Source organism: Neolamprologus multifasciatus, chromosome 8 (genome assembly GCF_963576455.1).
Source record: "Neolamprologus multifasciatus chromosome 8, fNeoMul1.2, whole genome shotgun sequence".
NCBI lineage: Eukaryota > Metazoa > Chordata > Actinopteri > Cichliformes > Cichlidae > Neolamprologus > Neolamprologus multifasciatus.
In genome coordinates, this window is record NC_140446.1 from 897,959 (window position 1) to 917,721 (window position 19,763).

The window sequence follows — 19,763 nt, forward strand, 5'->3', positions numbered from 1 at the left end:
AAATGTTAAAGAAGAGTTTTTCTGGTCTTTATTTTTAATATCTGACATTTAAACAGCACAGTCATGGCGATCAAACCGGGCACTCCGCATCGACTCATCGGGTTGCCCAACATCACAACTCTTCACATCAACATGATGAAAACAGTCCAACTCCACCCCTGAAGGGCTTTGGGCTTTTATTTTGAAGGTCTGCCTATCAGGTTGCAGCTGTACTTCCTCTCCTGATGGCCATAAAATGTTGTTTTATTTTATGTGTGTGTGTGTCAGTGCTGGGTGGTTTTGTGTGTGTGTGCTGCAGTAAAGTCCAGCTGTGTGTCCTCGGCGGCGGTCAGGGCGCGCTCGATTCTTCTCTGCAACTCGCCGTCAAGCAGCGTCGCTCCGACCACAAAATGACCCTGACACAAAGCAAAGCGACAGTCGGTCATCATGACTCACTAAACTTTAAAATATTTTAGTTTGACTTTCAAACCTTCTTCTTGAGGCTTCGTGATGCTACAGGGGGGTTAAAGGTCATATCTTTGATGCTGTAGTCGTCAAACAGCTCCACAGATGACCTGCAGGGGGCAACGTTCACACTTCAGAAAAACTAAACTTTTAAAGGCGCAGTACACCGTTTTCACTGATCCTCACACAGGCCGAGCTTTCTGATTAAACACAGGTGGTGTGTGTGTACCTGCGACTCAGCTCCGCACTGAGCGCCGCCGAGCCTTCAGAGGGAGCGCCCTGACTCAGGTGGACTGCAAACCGCCGCACGACCGGGTGGTAATGTCTCTGAAAGAGCACAAACACCGCGCAGCTACATTCAGGAACACGTGAGGCCATGTGTGCACCTGCATACCTGTGTGTGTGTCTGCAGTGTGTGTGTCTGCAGTGTGTGTATACCTGCAGTGTGTGTAGCTCCCACAGTGCTGTGTTCTGAGCGTTGCAGTGTTCAGGTTCGTCGAGCTCCGGCAGGTAGAACCCACTGCCCTGAATCTCGTTGTCCAGCAGGAAGTCACACTTTGGGAAGGACTGAGAAAGACACACACACACACACACACACACACACACACACACACACACACACACACACGTCAAACTTCTACCTGTACAACTACTTGAATTACTGAGCAGCTGTTAGGTAACCACACAGCTTTTCAAGTGACTGAATTCAGGATTTTATATAGCAACAACGGCGATCTGAGAGAGCGGTTGGGGACGAGGGGAGGAAGACAGGATGTCAACACACACGTTCAGACTCACATGCATCGTGGCTCGGTTGGCGGCAAGAATTCCCACGCTGGCGTTGGGCATTACGTGCAGACTGATCGTGCTCAGCCTTTTGACAAACGCCATCGCCCTCTGTAGGGTCACCTGCTTCCTGCGGCGGGTCAGCATTGCGTCCAGACACCGCAGTACAATGATGGCGTCATCATTGGGCGCCCCTGAGGAATTCAAAGCGTGGCTGTTAAAACAATCATGTGACGTGTGATGTCATACTGCCGGTTAAAGTGAGGCTAACTGACCTGCGTGGAGCCTGGGCAGCAGTTTATATAACTGAGAGTAAAAGTTGAGCGGGTCGATGTTCAGGACGTCACCTGATACACAAACAAACTTCATTGATCCAGGAAACTCAACAGGAAGTGACATCATGAGCAGGAAACACACCTCCTTTTCAAAGAGTTTTTAAAAATAATTTATTGGTGTATCTCAGTGAGAATAAACTGTAGCCAGTGCTGTTGCTGAGCAGTGCTGCACATGTGCCTCTGTGACCCGAACACGAACACACATGTTTGTCTATCTCACTTGAGGGGACCCTTACTTATTCCCAGGACTACAAGTCTGAACCTTTAAAACAACTCGTTAGTGCAGCTTATTTACATAAACATCCCAGTGTTTTCCACAAATGTCTCGACGTTGATACACAAAGAAGGTCCTGACTTCTTGTGATCATACAACAAAAATATTTAAAATGGCCTCAAAGGTCTTCATCAGACTAAGGTCTTCACAAGTCAGATATACGAGCACACACACAGAGTCTGACCTTGTCCTGACAGGATGGTGAAGACGGTCTGGATGCAGTGCAGCGTCTCCTTATTGGACAAATCCTGCAGGTATAAATAAACCACAAAAATAAATAAAGAACCAAACTAGCAGGTGACTGCAGGGGGCGGGGTCAAATATGAACACTCACTCCTGCTTGGATGAGGTCCTGCAGCACGTTGAGCAGGTCATCAAAGAACTCCAGGTTGATGAGGTGAGCAAAACTGACAGGAAATGACATCATATTCAGCACTATAGTAGTACTACAGAGTGTGTGTGTGTGTGTGTGTGTGTGTGTGTGTGTGTGTGTGTGTGTGTGGGCGCGCGCGTGCGTGTGTATGTGTGTGTGTGTGTGTGTGTGCGCGCGCGTGCGTGTGTATGTGTGTGTGTGTGTGTGTGCGTACTTCGCGAGCCCCTCCAGAACTGCAGGGAGAAGAACTGATTTCTGAGCCTTCTTCAAAATCCTGAAGTAAATGAGGAAGACGATGTTCAGCGTCTCTGTGTGCTGGAGAGGAAGAGCAGAGGGGTGAGGAGGAGGAGGAGGAGGAGGAGGAGTGTCCTTCCTCTCACCGTACACGCTCGTGACCTTTCAACTCACCAGCTTGATCTTCTTGTCTTTGCTCTCTGAGGCTTCGGCTTCCAGCAGCTCCTTCTCCAGCTTCTCCTCAGCCTTCTTCCACTACACACACACACACACACACACACACACACACACACACACACACAGGTTGGTGTCTCTCACTGCCCCCTGCTGGACGGACTGAGAAATCCCTGAGTTTTTAAAGCTTCTTATTAGCACAAACATGTAGTAACATTTTATTCTGACTCACATGTTCTTCTCGTGTCTTTGTTACTTTGTTACTTTGTTGCTCAGGTTATTGTAAGAATTGTTTCTTATATTTTGCCCCAGTAATATTAACATTCTCTTATTCTCACATTATTATGTTTGAGTTTATTTTAAATGAAAAATATTTTCTACTCGTTTCGCTCATATTCTTTTTTTACCTTGTGATCATTAGCAGATCGTCTCTTTGTGCTGATGTTTTTTTAACGAACACGTGTTCCTGTTTCTAAAGCCTGAGTTTCTCTCACTGCTGCTGCAGCTTCAGCCCTTAAAATGAACGAGGCCTCGTTAACGGGGCTGTCAGGGGCGGAGCCGACCGCTGAAACAACCAATAAGGACTCGGGTTTACCTTCCTCTGCATCCTCGACAGGTTCTTCTTCCTCTCCTTGTTGGTCATGAACTTCTTCTTTGGTGCCGCAGCCTCGATGTCCTTCTTCATCTCCACCTCTTTAATCCTCAGACTCAGCAGCGTCCGCAGCAGCTGGGGGGGCGGAGTTAACAGCAATAATTGATCAACAGAGTCTTCTCGGAGTGGGCGTGGCCTGGAGACGTTTCGTTCGTTACCTCGGGTCGGACGTTGTAGTTCAGGCTCTTCACAAGGCCGGAGATGACTCGCACTGTGGCCAGCGAGGCCCCGCCCGCTCTGTCCTGCTGGAAGAGCTTCCTGAACGCGTCACAGCACATGACGGACACCTGAAACACAAAGAGCACGTGAAGGCGTCGCACAACGCTGGGCCGGGCCGCGGCGCCCGTGAGACTCACCTTCTTGGTGGAGTCGTTCATCAGCGGCGCCAGGACGACCACGACGTTGTTGTGGAAGTTGAAGTGAGGCAGAGCGACGAGCAGCTCGCACAGGCAGCGCACGGCGACCTCGGCCAGCCCGCCGTACGCCTGCAGCGCCACCGCCTGACTGCGCTTCTTCTTCTTCTGCTTCCAGTCTGTGGGCGGAGATGAGCGGTCAGGGCGCCGTGAGGTGTGCGGGTGTCAGTGTGTGGCCGTTGCTATGGTGACGGCGGCGTACCTTTGACGGTCTGCTCCAGGTCCTCCAGGTAGAACTTGTACTGACTCACCAAACCCTCCTCGAACTCTCGCAGCACCTGCGTCTCCTTCTTCACCTGGAAGCGGCAGAAGCAGCAGGTTAAAACATGGCGACCGCGGCGACCCGCCGCCGGGCGCTTCCTCTACGAACAAACTCACAAACGCACCTTAGCGGTCTTCTCCGCCGAGGTCAGAGGTCGGATCCTGTAGGTGGGGGCGATGTCTTTGAAGACCTCCATCAAAGAAACCATCACCAGCTTCCTGACCGTCACCGCCACGCTGGGGTCGGCCTCCATCAGCATCCCCCGCAGCTCCTTCACGCGCTTTATCTGTCGCACACGACATCACGTTAAACACACGCATACACGCCACGCCCTGATCCCAGAGCGGCGCCCGGCCTTACGCTGCCGATGGGGTCCGACACGATGGCCGACGCCAGGCCGGCGATGGTCAGCTTCCTCTCGTTAAGCTTCTGATTCCTGAGCCGCTCTCTCTGCGCCGGCGTCATCTCCTGGCAGCTCGGTGGCTCCGCCTCTGCAAGGAGGACGCGTGACACATGAGAGGACGCCTCGTCACGGAGGCGTTTACCCCGCCGTGCCTCAGGACGTTAATTCTTATTCCAGAAGTTCTGATTGCTCCTCATACCTGTGTCGACGTCATCAGGCTCCTCCTCCTGCTCCTCCCCCTGCTCCTCCTCCTCCGGCTGCTTCGCCACCACTGAAAGAAGAGAGCGAGACGTTTCGACACAGCCACAGAGAACCAATCGGATCGATCAGCGATCAACGCAGCACGCCGTACCCCTCTCGACGCTCTGTGGGATCACGCCCGTCTTGTCTTTGATCGGCAGCAGGTGGATCACTTCCTTTTCCTCCGTCCTCGCCATCTTCCTGGGAACCTTCTCGTAGCTGCGAGCTACGTCCGATTTCCGCTTCTTCCCGCCATGCACCGGCCCGCTGGGACGCCACGCCGCACCACACAAACGCACCTCAGTCACTGCGCATCACATCTAAATATGGTGTGTGTGTGTGTTGGAGTTACCATGACGACAGGTCCCTGGTGATGAAGGACGCCTGGCGAGCCATGGCGGTCATCTGCTGCAGGTCTTCCTGCTCCATCATGTCTGTGGGCAGGCTCTCCAGAAACTCCTCCTCCTCCTCCTCCTCCTCTGCACAAGCAGGAGCAGGGTCAGACAGTTCTGGTCTCTGATTGGTTTACAGCAGACGTTAGTAATCACGTGATCGTTTGCCGCTCACCTGGTCTCTTCCTGTACGTCTCCAGGGGGCGGGGCGTTTCGCCCACGGCGCCCTTCACCGCCTGCCTCAGCCTTTTCTGCTCCTTGCGCTGCTTCTTGGCGACGTTCTGCTGCTTCAGCTGGCGGTTCTTCAGCTTGTTCTCCAGCTTCACGCCGCTCGTCTTCAGCAGGCGGTGAAACGTCGGCCGCCGCTTCTTCGAGCGAGGCTGCGGAGCGTCAGAGGAAAGAAGGAGAGGTGTTCAGCGATGCGGTCGCGGTGCGACCCGACTCTAAACCCACCAATCAGAAACGAACTCGGCGTCTCGAGCTGCTGATTTACTGGACTCAGTGTGGGCGTGGCGCTCAGACGCCTCAACACTACCTCTCACTACACAGTAGGGCTGGGCGATATGACCCAAAATTCATATCTCGATATTTTTTACCTGGACGGCGATATAAGATATATATCTCGATTTATTTTTTTAAAGCCATAAAGTAAGAACAAAAAGAGAGTTCTTAGTCAAAGCTGTGTCCCAGATGTCACACAGGCACTTTTATTAACATGGAGCATAAATGTACATAAAATTTACTCAAAAATAAATTATGAGCATTTATTAAATAATCATGCTCCATAAATAAAAGAAAACAATGTTGTTTTTGTGCATAACAAAAAGCTCATAATTGTGCAGTCAAAATGTAAACTAACAGACGCTGAGCATAGTAACAAAGACAGATTTCACAGCTGCTCTGTTCCCAACTTCTACTGTGTGACTTGCTTCTTAACTCAGATAAAACTGAGGTCATTGTACTCGGCGCTGAAAAGCTTAGAAATATGGTATCTAACCAGATTCTTACTCTGGATGGCATTACCTTGGCCTCCAGTAACACTGTGAGGAACCTTGGAGTCATTTTTGACCAGGACATGTCCTTCAACGCACATATTAAACAAATATGTAAGACTGCGTTCTTCCATTTGCGCAACATCTCTAAAATTAGAAATATCCTGTCTCAGAGTGACGCTGAAAAACTAGTTCATGCATTTATTACTTCCAGGCTGGACGACTGCAATTCATTATTATCAGGATGTCCAAAAAACTCCCTGAAAAGCCTTCAGTTAATCCAAAATGCTGCAGCAAGAGTACTGACAGGGACTAGAAGGAGAGAGCAGATTTCTCCTGTTTTGGCTTCCTGTTAAATCCAGAATTCAAAATCCTGCTCCTCACATACAAGGTCTTAAATAATCAGGCCCCATCTTATCTTAATGACCTTGTAGTACCATATCACCCTATTAGAGCACTTCGCTCTCGCTCTGCAGGCCTACTTGTTGTTCCTAGAGTATTTAAAAGTAGAATGGGAGGGAGAGCCTTCAGTTTTCAGGCCCCTCTTCTGTGGAACCAGCTTCCAGTTTGGATTCAGGAGACAGACACTATCTCTACTTTCAAGATTAGGCTTAAAACCTTCCTTTTTGCTAAAGCATATAGTTAGGGCTGGACCAGGTGACCCTGAATCCTCCCTTAGTTATGCTGCAATAGATGTAGGCTGCCGGGGGATTCCCATGATGCATTGAGTTTTTCCTTTCCAGTCACCTTTCTCACTCACTATGTGTTAACAGACCTCTCTGTATTGAATCATATCTGTTATTAACCTCTGTCTCTCTTCCACAGCATGTCTTTATCCTGTCTTCCTTCTCTCACCCCAACCGGTCGCAGCAGATGGCCCCGCCCCTCCCTGAGCCTGGTTCTGCCGGAGGTTTCTTCCTGTTAAAAGGGAGTTTTTCCTTCCCACTGTCGCCAAAGTGCTTGCTCATAGGGGGTCATATGATTGTTGGGCTTTTCTCTGTATCTATGAAGCGCCTTGAGGCGACATTTGTTGTGATTTGGCGCTTTATAAATAAAATTGAATTGAATTGAATTGACTGACAGCATTGAGTTTGAAATCCTCTTCGTAACCACGTCTCTTAACAGGTGCCATTTATGGTCCTTATACACAGTAGGGTAATATTACGTTGAAGCACAGTACGTATCACTCCGCGAGGCTCCTCGGTAGCCGTAATGCTCTGACAATCCATCAACCGGTGCAGCACCGAAACTTACCAAAGTCGTACTAAAACATTTTTTGACAGATTGCTGAGCGCCGTGTTCCACATAAAATCGGTTCGCGGCCATCAACCACAACCAGAATTCATACATAAGGCGCGCTGTCAACTTTTGAGAGAATGAAAGGATTTTAGGCTGTGCAGCGCCTCTGGGCTGCATGGCGTTAGCGTGGTTAGCTCGTTAGCGTGGTTAGCTAGCTACGCACGGGGCGATGCGCAGTAACTCGTTAACGGAGATTTGCCGTGTCCATCTTGTCGCTTCCTGCAGGTGAAGCTATGGGGGAGGAGGGGGAGTTGTGTTCAGTGAAGGAGAGGCGAGGCTGAGTAATGTTGCGTAAAGACAAAAGTGGACGAAAGAGAGGCAAACTTGTGGCTCCACAAGTATAATTATAACGTAACATAGACTATATCGATATAAAGGATATTGTCACATCTTATATCTCGTATAAAAATATATCGATATTTTTTAAAAACTCGATATATCGCCCAGCCCTACTACACAGTACTACCTCTCTGTTCGGGTAACAAAAAAATTAATCTCTCCAACTCTCCATGTGGTTAACAACAGGCACACATCCCTATCGTGGACTAAACCAATCAGAGATAGTCAGGGGCGGGACCTCTCTGATTGGCCGTGGTCCAGTTGAAAGTGCAGGTGGAGAGAGAGGTGAGTAGTTTGAATAAAGTGATATCGATTCATTAACGGATTCCACACAAAGACGTAAACACAGAGCCGACGCACCAGAATCAGCTTTGTCTTTCTCGGCTTTCCCAGCCGACGGCCCGAACACGGACACGCCGTCGGCTATGCCGTCGGACACGCTGTCGGAGACGCTGTCGGAGCTCAGCGATTCTGATGCGTCGGCTCCGCTCTGTGTTTACGTCTTTTTTGCGCTGCAGGTTTTGTCTCTCCAACCAAAATTCGCAGACCCAGCAGCAAAAGAAGCAGCAAACTGCGCTTCACATTTAACCAATGTCGTCATGAATTCCCTCTGACTTTTGCTGTTTTGCTTCCACCACGATAAAAATCACACTTCCTGCACAGCTCTCTCTCTCTCTGTGTACTTCAGGAACAGTTTCCCGTCTCCAATCTCTGTTTTCTGTGTTATTCATTCGCTTATCACCCACCAGTCTACCGTTGTTTACATCGCTGTCTTTTTCTTTTTTCACTTAAATGACCTCGGACAAGAAAGCCTCATTTCTGCTGCTCAATACTGAAGAAATTTAAACTTCTTAAAATTACAGAATATTTTTAAGGTTATCTGCTATAAAAAGCCAGACCAGGAAAATCTCCTTCATGTTTTTCTGTTTTATTCTCAGTTACTTTCACACAAAGTATCTGCTGTGATGTTCACAACACTGATGAAGTCTCACATGTATCAGTGCTGATAAATGATCAGAATTATAATATTTCTGACTGTTTGAGGCTAAATTGAATTGAATCAGGACGTTGAGAACCGGAATCGAATAGAAATCAGTGATGATGCCCAGCCCTAGTGAGCAGCCTAGGCCTGACAGAAGTGGATGTAGCTGTAATAAGAAAAGAGGAAGAGAACTATTGATAACTTTTTTGTTAAGTTAAGGCCTGATCCGTCTGAAGTTCACAGCCAGCTCTGACACGGAAAAAGCAGCAGTGTATCCAGGAAACACATTAAATGCTGCAATAAATGCCCAAGTGTCCCCTCTAACGCTGCCTTTCAGCAGCAGACAGGTCGTCAGAGGAGCCGAGATGATGATTAAGTTTAACATTTTCTACAATATTGACAAAGCATTTTAAGCACAAGTTTGTTAGTTAACAATTTAGAAATGAATATTGTCTGTATGGACTCCCCCCAAAGAAAGTGCTCATGTAAAACTGCGGTGATAAGCGATGCAGTGGAAAAATCTGAGTGCGCCCAAGTCAAAAAGTTAGTCCAGAGCCCCGGTACTACCTCTCACTACACAGTACTACCTCATACTACACAGTACTACCTCATACTACACAGTACTACCTCTCACTACACAGTACTACCTCTCACTACACAGTACTACCTCTCACTACACAGTACTACCTCATACTACACAGTACTACCTCTCACTACACAGTACTACCTCTCACTACACAGTACTACCTCATACTACACAGTACTACCTCTCACTACACAGTACTAGCTCACACTACACAGTACTACCTCATACTACACAGTACTACCTCATACTACACAGTACTACCTCTCACTACACAGTACTACCTCTCACTACACAGTACTACCTCTCACTACACAGTACTACCTCACACTACACAGTACTACCTCTCACTACACAGTACTACCTCATACTACACAGTACTACCTCTCACTACACAGTACTACCTCACACTACACAGTACTACCTCTCACTACACAGTACTACCTCACACTACACAGTACTACCTCATACTACCTCTCACTACACAGTACTACCTCTCACTACACAGTACTACCTCACACTACACAGTACTACCTCTCACTACACAGTACTACCTCACACTACACAGTACTACCTCATACTACCTCTCACTACACAGTACTACCTCACACTACACAGTACTACCTCATACTACCTCATACTACACAGTACTACCTCTCACTACACAGTACTACCTCACACTACACAGTACTACCTCTCACTACACAGTACTACCTCACACTACACAGTACTACCTCATACTACCTCTCACTACACAGTACTACCTCACACTACACAGTACTACCTCATACTACCTCTCACTACACAGTACTACCTCATACTACCTCTCACTACACAGTACTACCTCTCACTACACAGTACTACCTCACACTACACAGTACTACCTCACACTTCCTGGTACTACAGGAAACTACATGTGCTGCGTAGCTGGGTGGATGATGAGGTGTGTTTCTTTCCTGAGTGGGGACAGAGTGTCTGATGGCAGACCATCAGACACTGGATCCTTCCACGTGACCGTTTGTGATGTTGTCAGACGTAAAGCAGCTCTGATGGAGGCGCATCACCGTGTGTGCTCGGACCACACTCCGCCGTTATTTTGGGGCTCTGGTACCCCTCTGAACACCCGGGAGCTGTTTTAAAATAAGCCTGACTCTAAGATCGTGGGTTTTTCTGTGGACTCAGGCTGTGAGGACACAGCCGCTTTGAGCATGTTTGTTCTCTCAGACCAGACTCCGTTCATTAAACGGTGGATTTAAGCCGCTCACTCACCGGGCCCATGGCTGCAGGACGTTCCGGTGTCTCCGATGTGTCAGGCCGGACTACAGTCGTTCCCGCTCGGTCACTTTAGTTCGGAGTGTCGGAGTGTTTTGGTGCCGAGATGCGGGTTGCCTCCACACGTTGCTCTCCAAAGACCCGGAAACAGAAAAGTAACAGCCCTTCTGTGACGAGAGGACAGCGCCCCCAGCGGCCGGAGGACGGGACCAGTTTTTTTTTTGCTGGACTGGAGCGCGCCTCAGACGGCCTACGGCTCTCCGTGAGGCCTCCACGGGGAGATTTACCGATGTTGCTTCAAACAGACTCAAGAGAAAAGTGTGTGTGTGTAATCTGATTATTTTCCCTCGGATTCAGACTCCCTGAGGTCCTGCCATGCTTTCTGGGCGTGTTCTCTATGCACCTTCCAGGACCTTGAAACTTTCTTGAGGACCTGAGGTGGAGTAGGTCATGTGACACGGAACACGTGATGACTAACAGCTGGAGGGTTTTGTCATTGTCCACATTTTAAGGGAGTTTTCTTTACGATGGGAAAATGTTTTCTTCTTTTTCTTTAAGTTCCCCAAGAAGAATGATAAATGTTTTTTATGATAAATTTGTTAATACTTTTAGCTAAATTTTTTATCCATAAACGTTCACAGAACGGCGGCGTTCTGTGCGGCGCTCGCTGACATCACACCCAAACCACCTTCTGTGACCATGCCCCCACCTTTTAAAGTATTAACATTTATTTTTCTCATTAACTTTTTAGACTTTATTCTCGATGGGCCTCAGGAATGTGCTGACAGGTGTGCTGCACCTGCTGATGAAACAGGAAGCTGCAGTCGCTCACCTCGTGCTCCTCAGATTGATCACCAACACTTTTTATTGATTATTATTTTTATTTTTATTATTCATGGATCCGTCCTGCAGGATGTTTGTCTTCTTACGTCACTTTATAAAATGATAAACAAACATTTCAGAACAAAAATAAACATTTTTTTATTTTGAAAGGTCACTTCATGTCATCAAAACCTTTTCAAATTAAAGTTCACGTCAGAGTATTATCAGTGTTCACAGTGACCTCAGTGATGACGTCATGCGTAAGCCGAAACGGCGCGCCGTCCCATTAAGGCAGCAGGTGGACAGGTGTGCTCCTGCACAGGTGTCTGCGGTCCATCGTGTCTCTGAAACCATCGACTCAGATTGCAACCAATCAGAGTGTAAGGAACAGCCAGAGTCTGTTTGCCGAATCAGAGGCCCCGCCCCCTGCACACTCAAGCCCTCCGGGCCCTTCAGGCGTAGCCGCACTTGTGCAGCTTCAGGTTGCGCTGGTCGGCGTAGCGTTTGCCGCAGCGGTCGCAGATGTACTGCTTCCCACCGGCGTGCAGGTGGCGCTTGTGCGTGCGCAGGTGGCTGCCCTGGCTGAAGCTCTTGCCGCAGACGTCGCAGGCATACGGCTTCTCGCCCGTGTGCACGCGTGTGTGCAGCTTCAGGCTGTTGCTGTTGTTGAACTTCTTGTCGCAGGCACCGCACGCAAACGGCTTCTCGCCGGAGTGCGTGCGCCCGTGCGAGATCAGGCTGCTCTGCTGGCTGAACGTCTTCCCGCACTGGCGGCAGCAGAAGGGCCGCTCGCCCGTGTGCGTGCGGCGGTGGATCTTGAGGTTCACCGCCTGCCGGAAGCTTTTCCCGCAGAGGTCGCAGGCGAAGGGGCGGGCGCCGCTGTGCGTGCGCTGGTGGTTCCTGAGGTTGACGGCGTGCCGGAAAGCTTTGTGGCACTGCTCACACCTGAACGGCTTCTGGCCGGTATGGATCAGCTGGTGCGTGCGCAGCGTGACGGCGCGCGTGAATCCCTTCCCGCATGCCTTGCACACGAAGATCTTGGCGCCTGCGTGCGTCCGCTTGTGGCGCTGCAGGTTCTGCGGCAGATTGAAGCGGCGGCCGCACTGGTCGCAGGCGTGCGGCTTCTCGCCCGTGTGCACGACGGCGTGCGCTTTCAGTTGGCCCTGCTTGGAGAAGCGTTTGCCGCACTGCGGGCACTCGAAGGGCCGCTCGCCCGTGTGCGTGCGCATGTGGCTCTCCATTCCCTGCCGCTGGCGAAAGGTGCGGCCGCACACGCTGCACAAAAATGGCTTTTCTCCCGTGTGCACGCGCAGGTGCGTATTGAGGTTGCTCTGAGATGAGAAGGACTTCCCGCACGCCGTGCACGTGAAGTACTTCCAGGTGACGCTCTCCAGCACGAAGCCCGCCGGGCTCGTCATCTTCAATGGGGACAACAGCCGCTCCGACTCGTCCGGTGGCGCCGCCTCCACCTCGGCTCCTGAAAGAATAAGCACAGCTGATCAGACCATCACACGTGCGGGCGTACTTCCTGCCGCGGTCGAGCACTCACTCTCTGCGATTGCGCCCAGGTCGATGTTCCCGTGCTCGTCCTTAATGGTGACCGCCAGCACCAGCGGCGTCTCCTCCTCCTCCTGCTTCGAACTGGTCTGCAGGGACACATATACATACACTCAGTCACGGTCAGTGAACGCAGCACAGGTGAGCCAGAGCAGGAGGCTTACCTGAGGGGGCGTGGCTGAGTCGCCGCCCTGCTGCCGGAGTCCGTACGAGTGCTCGAGCTCTGCCACAAACATAACACAGTCAGGGTGACGTCACTGAGGCTCGGGGTGGAGTCTTTGGGCGGGGCCAATACTTACCGATGTGGGCGTTGCTGAGCACGTTGAGTACGCTCGTCTGCAGTCGTCGGGCGCCGCGGCCCGATGGCGGCGCTGCCGTCAGCCCGACTTCATCCAGCAGGTTGAGGATCTTCCCCAGAGCCTCGTTCCCCAGAGTCTCCATGATGGAGGCGAACAGCACCTGAGGTCAGAGGTCACACACCGTCACCATGACAACGGTCAAAACTATACAACCACCACCAGCTACAGTCTGGGCCACCAGTCACACCATCACACCAGTTAGACTGGGTCACCAGTCCCACCATCACACCAGTTAGACTGGGTCACCAGTCACACCACCACACCAGTTAGACTGGGTCACCAGTTTCACCATCACACCAGTTAGTCTGGGTCACCAGTCACACCAGTTAGACTGGGTCACCAGTCACACCATCACACCAGTTAGACTGGGTCACCAGTCCCACCATCACACCAGTTAGACTGGGTCACCAGTCACACCACCACACCAGTTAGACTGGGTCACCAGTTTCACCATCACACCAGTTAGTCTGGGTCACCAGTCACACCAGTTAGACTGGGTCACCAGTTTCACCATCACACCAGTTAGTCTGGGCCACCAGTCACACCACCACACCAGTTAGTCTGGGTCACCAGTTTCACCAACACACCAGTTAGACTGGGTCACCAGTTTCACCAACACACCAGTTAGACTGGGTCACCAGTTTCACCATCACACCAGTTAGTCTGGGCCACCAGTCACACCACCACACCAGTTAGTCTGGGTCACCAGTTTCACCGCCACACCAGTTAAACTGAGTCACCAGTTACATCGCAACACCAGCTACACTGGGCAACCAGCTACACCGCCACACCAGGCAGTCCGCGCTCCTCACCATCCTCTCGCGGCTCTCCGTCCTCTCTCTGGTCAGCAGAGTAGGCTCCTCTCCGGCCTCCACCAGCTTCTTCAGCTCCGCCACTGCAGCGTGGACGAGGGACTCCATGACGGCGGCCAGCTGTGTGTGCAGGCCGGCGGAGAAGCTCATCCTGCGGGCTGACAGGCCGCGGAGCCCTGCCGACCATCAGCGGGACCTCGGGCCGCTCTCAGCGGTTACTCAGAGGACAGAGGGCCCGGAGGAAAGAACCGAGAGTCCAGTCTGATCCGACCCACAGACCCGAACTACACGGGGGGTTGCACCAAGAGCTGCTCTGGCTTCCGGTTCAAACAGGAAGCCGCTTCCGTTTCTAACTGTGATCCGGACAGAGCTCACGGATGTCTGACTTTCGTTCCGCCTGTTTCTGGGCTGGATCAGGTTACACGTTACGGTTTGTGCCTCCAACGAGTAGCTAAATATTTATTTTTTCATCTAAAAATCAAACAAATAAACACTTTCAATAAAAAACGTTTTGCTCTATTTCCATTTACAGCCATCCAATCAGAAACATGATGATAAACAGAAATCTTTGGTGTACAGAGAAGAACATGTCACTCTGGGTCAAAGCTGCAGCAGGGCAGTCGGTCTCATTTATTTATCGTCCTGATACGAATCTCACAAACCTGACTGATTCATTTATCCTGGGAGCTTCCTCACACTCTGAGGACGAGCAGAGCAAACCTGTCATCACAAACTGCGTTATCCTGAGTGAGCCCGGAGGACAGATACCACAGAAGAAAAGTGATCAATCACGTCCCTCCAGTGTTTCACAGGAAATACCAAAATAAAAGCTGAGCAGAAGCAGGGCAGTGAAAATGTTTCTCTTCCACCCGAGTTCATGTCTGTCCTGTGAGCCCTCAGGTAAACCTGGACAGGTGAGACCCCGCGGCCTCGAACGCCCCTCGGACAGCTCGTTTGTTAAATCGGACGTTTGATGAGTGAACGCTGGTGTTTGCTGATTCTTTCTCAGACAAAAGAAACCGAGCACAAGCTTTTTTCCATTCTGGGATTTTTATTGAAAATTAAAACCAGTTTGGAGGAAACATCAGCAGGTCAGAGTCCACGAGCTGCTTCCTGTCGTGACTGACTGAATGTTTTTCACATTAAAAGTTTCTTTCAATAAGGTCACAGGTTAGAGCTGTGAAGGAGGCTAAAATCAGACAGAATCTGAATGGACTTCTGAACTGTGAGATCTCAGGAGCGGAGGTGAAACATCCGTGTTTCAGGTGTGATCTGATGACTCCGACTGCAGCTCCGCCTCCATCACTCTCCGCCCTCACTCTGCCGCTGCTGCTCCACCCACTCCCTGATGAGGCGGTTGGCGAGGGCGTGTTTCGGAGGAAGCCAGATGATGGGGGGGTCGCCTCTCCTGGGCGGAGCTTTCACCTGGAGGGCGCGGGTGATTTCGTCCATGGTGAACCAGCGAGCATCTTCCAGCTCTGAGTTGTCCACGCTCAGCTGCACAGGAAACGAGAGCAGGTCACATGACACTACATCACTGAGTATGAGGAGCTCCGAGCTCGCTTCTCCTCGCCCTGATTACACAACCTCAATAATCACCTGTGAGCTCACCTGAGTGTGGGCGGGGCTAACCAAGGCGTGGCAGCCCAGCATGAAGGAGCTGTGCGGGAACGGCCAGTGCTGCGAGGAGCTGTAGGAGATGCTCTGGATCTCCAGACCCACCTCCTCCGCCACCTCCCTGCAGAGCGCCTCCTCTAGAGTCTCACCTGGAACCACACACACACACACACAGGTGAGTTCTACACACACACAAACACACAAACACACACACAGGTGAGTCTGACCCATGTCACAGAAGCCAGCCAGCGCGCTGTAGAGTCCACGTGGGAAGGTTGGCTGGCGGCCCAGCAGACACCGACTCCCATCAGACACCAGGGCGACCGCCACCGCAGACATCTGTAGACACAAACAGTCAGACCCGGCTCGGTTCTGGTTCAGTTCTGCACCGAGGACGTTACCTTCGGGTAGTAGACGGTGGAGCTGCTGCTGCAGAACCTCTGGCTGCCTGCTCGGTTTCGTTGAGTCGGCTGGCCCGAAGCGCCGCAGAATCTGCTGGTCTGATGCCAACGCAGCAGCGCCTGACCCTGCGGGGTCAGGACACACGGACTACTGTGTGACTCTTCTACTGGGCGGTATCAGCATCGGTTTGGTGGGACGGTGCTGAAATGTTCCTGATTTGGTACCAGAACCGAACAGGTGGGTATCAGAGGTCAGCTGCATCACTCACCTTGGACACTAGAGGCGCCGCAGCTGCGGGCAGCAGAAAGAAGGCCTTCCTCAGATCGATGAAGGTCCCCTGAGAGGCTTCCTCCACCGCCGCCTGGTCCAGTTCTCCTGAACAGACACCAGAACCTCCAGAGTCAGGAACATGGCGCTGGCGAGCTCACAATGCAGGGATCTGGATTTCAATCGTTCTCACCGACATCCAGACAGAACTGAGCCTGGTTCTGCTCAGAACAGCCAATCAGAACGGCCTCCTTCAGCTGCGACCCGTCTGAACCGAGCCTCTGTAGGACCAACTGCACATCTGGAACACGAAAAAGCATCTCAGCAGGAATGTCACCTGACTGAGGTCCTCAGCGCTGCTCGCTCCGGTTCTGTACCTGAGCAGGTGAAAGCTGCTGGGCTGAAGGTTCTGGCGTCGGGGCGTCGCAGCAGAGGAGACAAGCGGTGGAAGAGGAAGATGGAGCCATCCTTCAGCGCCGCCGCGCACGCCTCGTCGTCCTCCTTCAGCCTGTTCACATACCTGAAAGGACAGATCAGCTGATCAGCCCATCGATCGACCGACTGATCAGTAATCGAGCAAAATAACGAGTTACCTCATCCTGGACACGAAGCTGGAGCAGCAGCGGCTCGGCTGCGTTTTCAGGCCTGAGAGGAGGAGCCTCAGAGACCTCAGCATGGCTATGATGTGGGCGGGGTCTCCTACCTGCAGACAGGTGACAGCGGATGACCTCCACACCTGATTCTCTGAAGGACAAACGCTCACCGGACCTGTGACTGACAACCTCAGAGAGGAGGAGACCTTTGACCTCTGACCTTTGACTTTTGAAACAACTCTATGTCAACAGTTACACAAAGAAAGAGGGAAATATTACTGCACGTGTTCACAGACGCACAGCATCAGAGTTCAGTCTTCACATGTGGATGTGCCGCCGTTTTATAAGCAGTCAGACCCTCGAACACGAGGTCAACATCTGTCACCGCACCACCTCGGTTTCTTTCTCCTAGTTAGCATGAATCCCATCTCTGCCTGACCAATGAGAAAGCTGGAAAGGCTGCTGTGCTGGGGAATATGAGCACTCTCAGCACCGCTGCTGGGGTGATGTAGCTGGGACATCCACCCCACTAATGTAGCAGGGTGGACCCGTGGACCCCACTGCAGAGCCACTACGTTTCTGCAGTGGAGGCTTGCACACGAACCTCCAGCTCCCTCTCGGAGAACCTGCTGCTGAAAGCACCGCACCACCTCGGCTGCAGAGAACCGAGTAACGAAGCTGCAGCACTGCAGTGGTGGAAAAGCAGGAAAAACTAATTTCCCAGTGTCCACTGTTCCCTCCTGTAGCTGATAAAGAGACAAAAGATTCTCATTCGAGTTTTCCTGATTTCCCACTGAATTAACGACTTTGAGGGATTTTCCTCGACACCCACTGGCTCCAAAAAAGACTAAAAGCTTAACAGAATCTCATCATGAACACTGAACTGTTAATGCGAGCAGCGCTGCGGCGCTCCTGCTGCACGATGGTCCGATGATGAAGCCCACAGGTGATGTTGCTGACCTTATCACTGCTGTTAAAGCCCGTCTAAGCTGGCTGCTGTTACAGTGACTCTCGTCACTTTGACTCATGAGTATATTTTAATTCCTGGTTAATTCTGGTCTGTGTCCAGCTCAGCAGTGAAACTTAACTCAAACTCCTCCTTCTACACAACCCAGTGAAATAAACCTATCTCTAACCAATGAACAACCACAGGGTGTAAAGTTTCTGAAAACACAGCCCAAACAAACTCACTCACACTCCCAGCATGCAATGCAGGAAGGAGAGGAGCATTTTGTTTTAATGTCAGTTGCCTTGGAAACAAATGTACTGTGTTATTCAGAATAACAGGCGGAGTGAGATCAAAGGTCGATTAGACCCAAATAACCAGCTGTTAAAAGCTGCTGATCACGGCCTGGACTCTGCTGGAGCCAATCACCACGTGATCTGCCCTTTAACTCCACCCACAGCAGTGGGAGCCTCCACCTTGAAACCTGCAGTAACCGTCTACAGTTACACACACAGTTCTTGTATTAAAGCTGCAGCTCTGACCTTAAATCGGCCACTTTTTGAACGGAGTCTGGTGTGAGTCTCTTTCTTTCCCGTGGAGCTCCTGACGCTACAGCTTCTTCTTCTGCTCATATTTTCATGTTGCTGACGACAATAACAGCAAGCAAACTACCGCCCCCTGCAGGGAAAATACCGCACTTACAGGAATTATAATTATGATTCATGCATGTAATTTATCGCTTATGATCAATTATGATATAACTAAAATGTAAATGTATTTAAAAATAAAACTGTGTGTAAAATATAAATTTATATTAATTAGACGATAGAAAACATTAATTTGATATAATGAACATAATTGGGATATGATGTCACTGTTTGTTGCGTCATTATTTGAATGTTATTATTGTACTGGGGCCAGTGTGGTTACTGTGGACAAGCGTGGCTCTGACAGGGCTGAACATCCATCAGTAACTGTCTGTTTAAACTTTATTTCCAGTGTTTCACAGTTTGAATAAATAAAGGTTTCATATTCAATTTTCACCCCAGACAATAGTGATGTGTCGGTCGCGAACGAAGCGGCTCTTTGACCTGAACGACGCGACTGGCTCCTTATTGGGAGCCGTGGTTTGTTTTTTCTCTCTCTCACCCTCTTTCTCTCTCTCGCACTTTTTCCCGCTTCACTCCGCACACGAGCCTTGTGCTTTGCGCTGAGCAGAAGGGGGAGGGGCGGTAGTTACACTCGCAGTAGCACAGGAACAGAGCGGGAGGGAGAGAGAGAGAGAGCCTGGGACAACAACGTCACATTAGAAAGGTATAGTAATCATCCACAACTATTTTCAGTTGCAGATGATAAAGGATTCAGAAAGTTTATTCATGCAGGTCCATATGATAGAGAATGTGCATCTTCTTTTTGTTCTGCATATTTTAATTTATATTTAGTTGTGTTGTTGTTTGCAGTGTTTTGTGTTGTTTCACTTTAAATTTGTTTAAAAGGAAAAGGCTGAAAATTTGAGTGAATAAATAAAAGTATATTTACGGTGGCCCCTTGAGACAAAACACGTACAAACTCCAAAACATGTAAAAACACAACAGATGTGCTCCAGGATGCTAGGGGGCAGTGTTGAGCTTTTGTTACCTCGTGGCTACACAAGCCAGCAAGTACCAACGACCGGATTTGGTGTGAAGTAACAGGCAAATAAACATTTTTTTTAATTATTATTACATACCCAAACAATACACACATATGCTTTCAATTGTGTAATTTAAGTGATCTAGGTAGCTGTTTTGGAAGTTCAGTTAACGCTAGAAATGTGTTTTGGAGCTTGTACGTGCTTTGTCTCTAGGGGCCACCGTAAATATACTTTTATTTATTCACTCCTTTATTCACTGCATGAATAAACTTTCTGAATCCTTTTTCATCTGTAACTGAAAATAAT

At 50.2% G+C, this 19,763-nt stretch overlaps 3 protein-coding genes across 6 annotated transcripts; all 3 read right to left on the bottom strand.

The window, feature by feature from the left end:
• Positions 1-11: 11 nt before the first annotated feature.
• Positions 12-10,600, bottom strand: noc3l (NOC3-like DNA replication regulator). The gene is made up of 21 exons (XM_085170287.1): positions 10,447-10,600; positions 5,158-5,362; positions 4,943-5,069; positions 4,703-4,857; positions 4,550-4,621; positions 4,308-4,438; positions 4,072-4,233; positions 3,888-3,981; positions 3,629-3,804; positions 3,431-3,559; positions 3,216-3,347; positions 2,621-2,701; positions 2,427-2,527; positions 2,174-2,246; positions 2,024-2,087; positions 1,506-1,577; positions 1,243-1,424; positions 883-1,011; positions 674-771; positions 470-554; positions 12-395 (listed from the first exon to the last, which is right to left on the bottom strand). The coding sequence occupies exons 1-21, from the start codon at positions 10,453-10,455 to the stop codon at positions 264-266; spliced, it is 2,409 nt and encodes an 802-aa protein (XP_085026413.1). The 5' UTR covers positions 10,456-10,600; the 3' UTR covers positions 12-263.
• Positions 10,601-11,331: 731 nt separating this feature from the next.
• On the bottom strand, positions 11,332-14,746 carry LOC146512066 (uncharacterized). Its single transcript, XM_085170290.1, has 5 exons — positions 14,000-14,746; positions 13,128-13,287; positions 12,993-13,051; positions 12,821-12,917; positions 11,332-12,748 (listed from the first exon to the last, which is right to left on the bottom strand). Exons 1-5 carry the CDS (start codon positions 14,147-14,149, stop codon positions 11,724-11,726), a joined length of 1,491 nt encoding a protein of 496 aa, XP_085026416.1. The 5' UTR covers positions 14,150-14,746; the 3' UTR covers positions 11,332-11,723.
• A 293-nt stretch (positions 14,747-15,039) lies between these two features.
• nudt13 (nudix (nucleoside diphosphate linked moiety X)-type motif 13) lies at positions 15,040-18,486 on the bottom strand. 4 transcript variants are annotated; one of them, XM_085170293.1, is made up of 9 exons: positions 18,367-18,486; positions 16,879-17,093; positions 16,663-16,805; positions 16,479-16,586; positions 16,287-16,393; positions 16,018-16,143; positions 15,844-15,955; positions 15,611-15,765; positions 15,040-15,496 (listed from the first exon to the last, which is right to left on the bottom strand). In XM_085170293.1, exons 1-9 carry the CDS (start codon positions 18,454-18,456, stop codon positions 15,302-15,304), a joined length of 1,251 nt encoding a protein of 416 aa, XP_085026419.1. In that variant the 5' UTR covers positions 18,457-18,486; the 3' UTR covers positions 15,040-15,301. The 4 variants fall into 4 exon arrangements, with proteins under 4 accessions (XP_085026419.1, XP_085026417.1, XP_085026421.1 ...); XM_085170295.1 differs by having other exon boundaries at positions 15,041-15,496; positions 16,879-16,988; XM_085170291.1 differs by having other exon boundaries at positions 15,611-15,955.
• Positions 18,487-19,763: the final 1,277 nt, after the last annotated feature.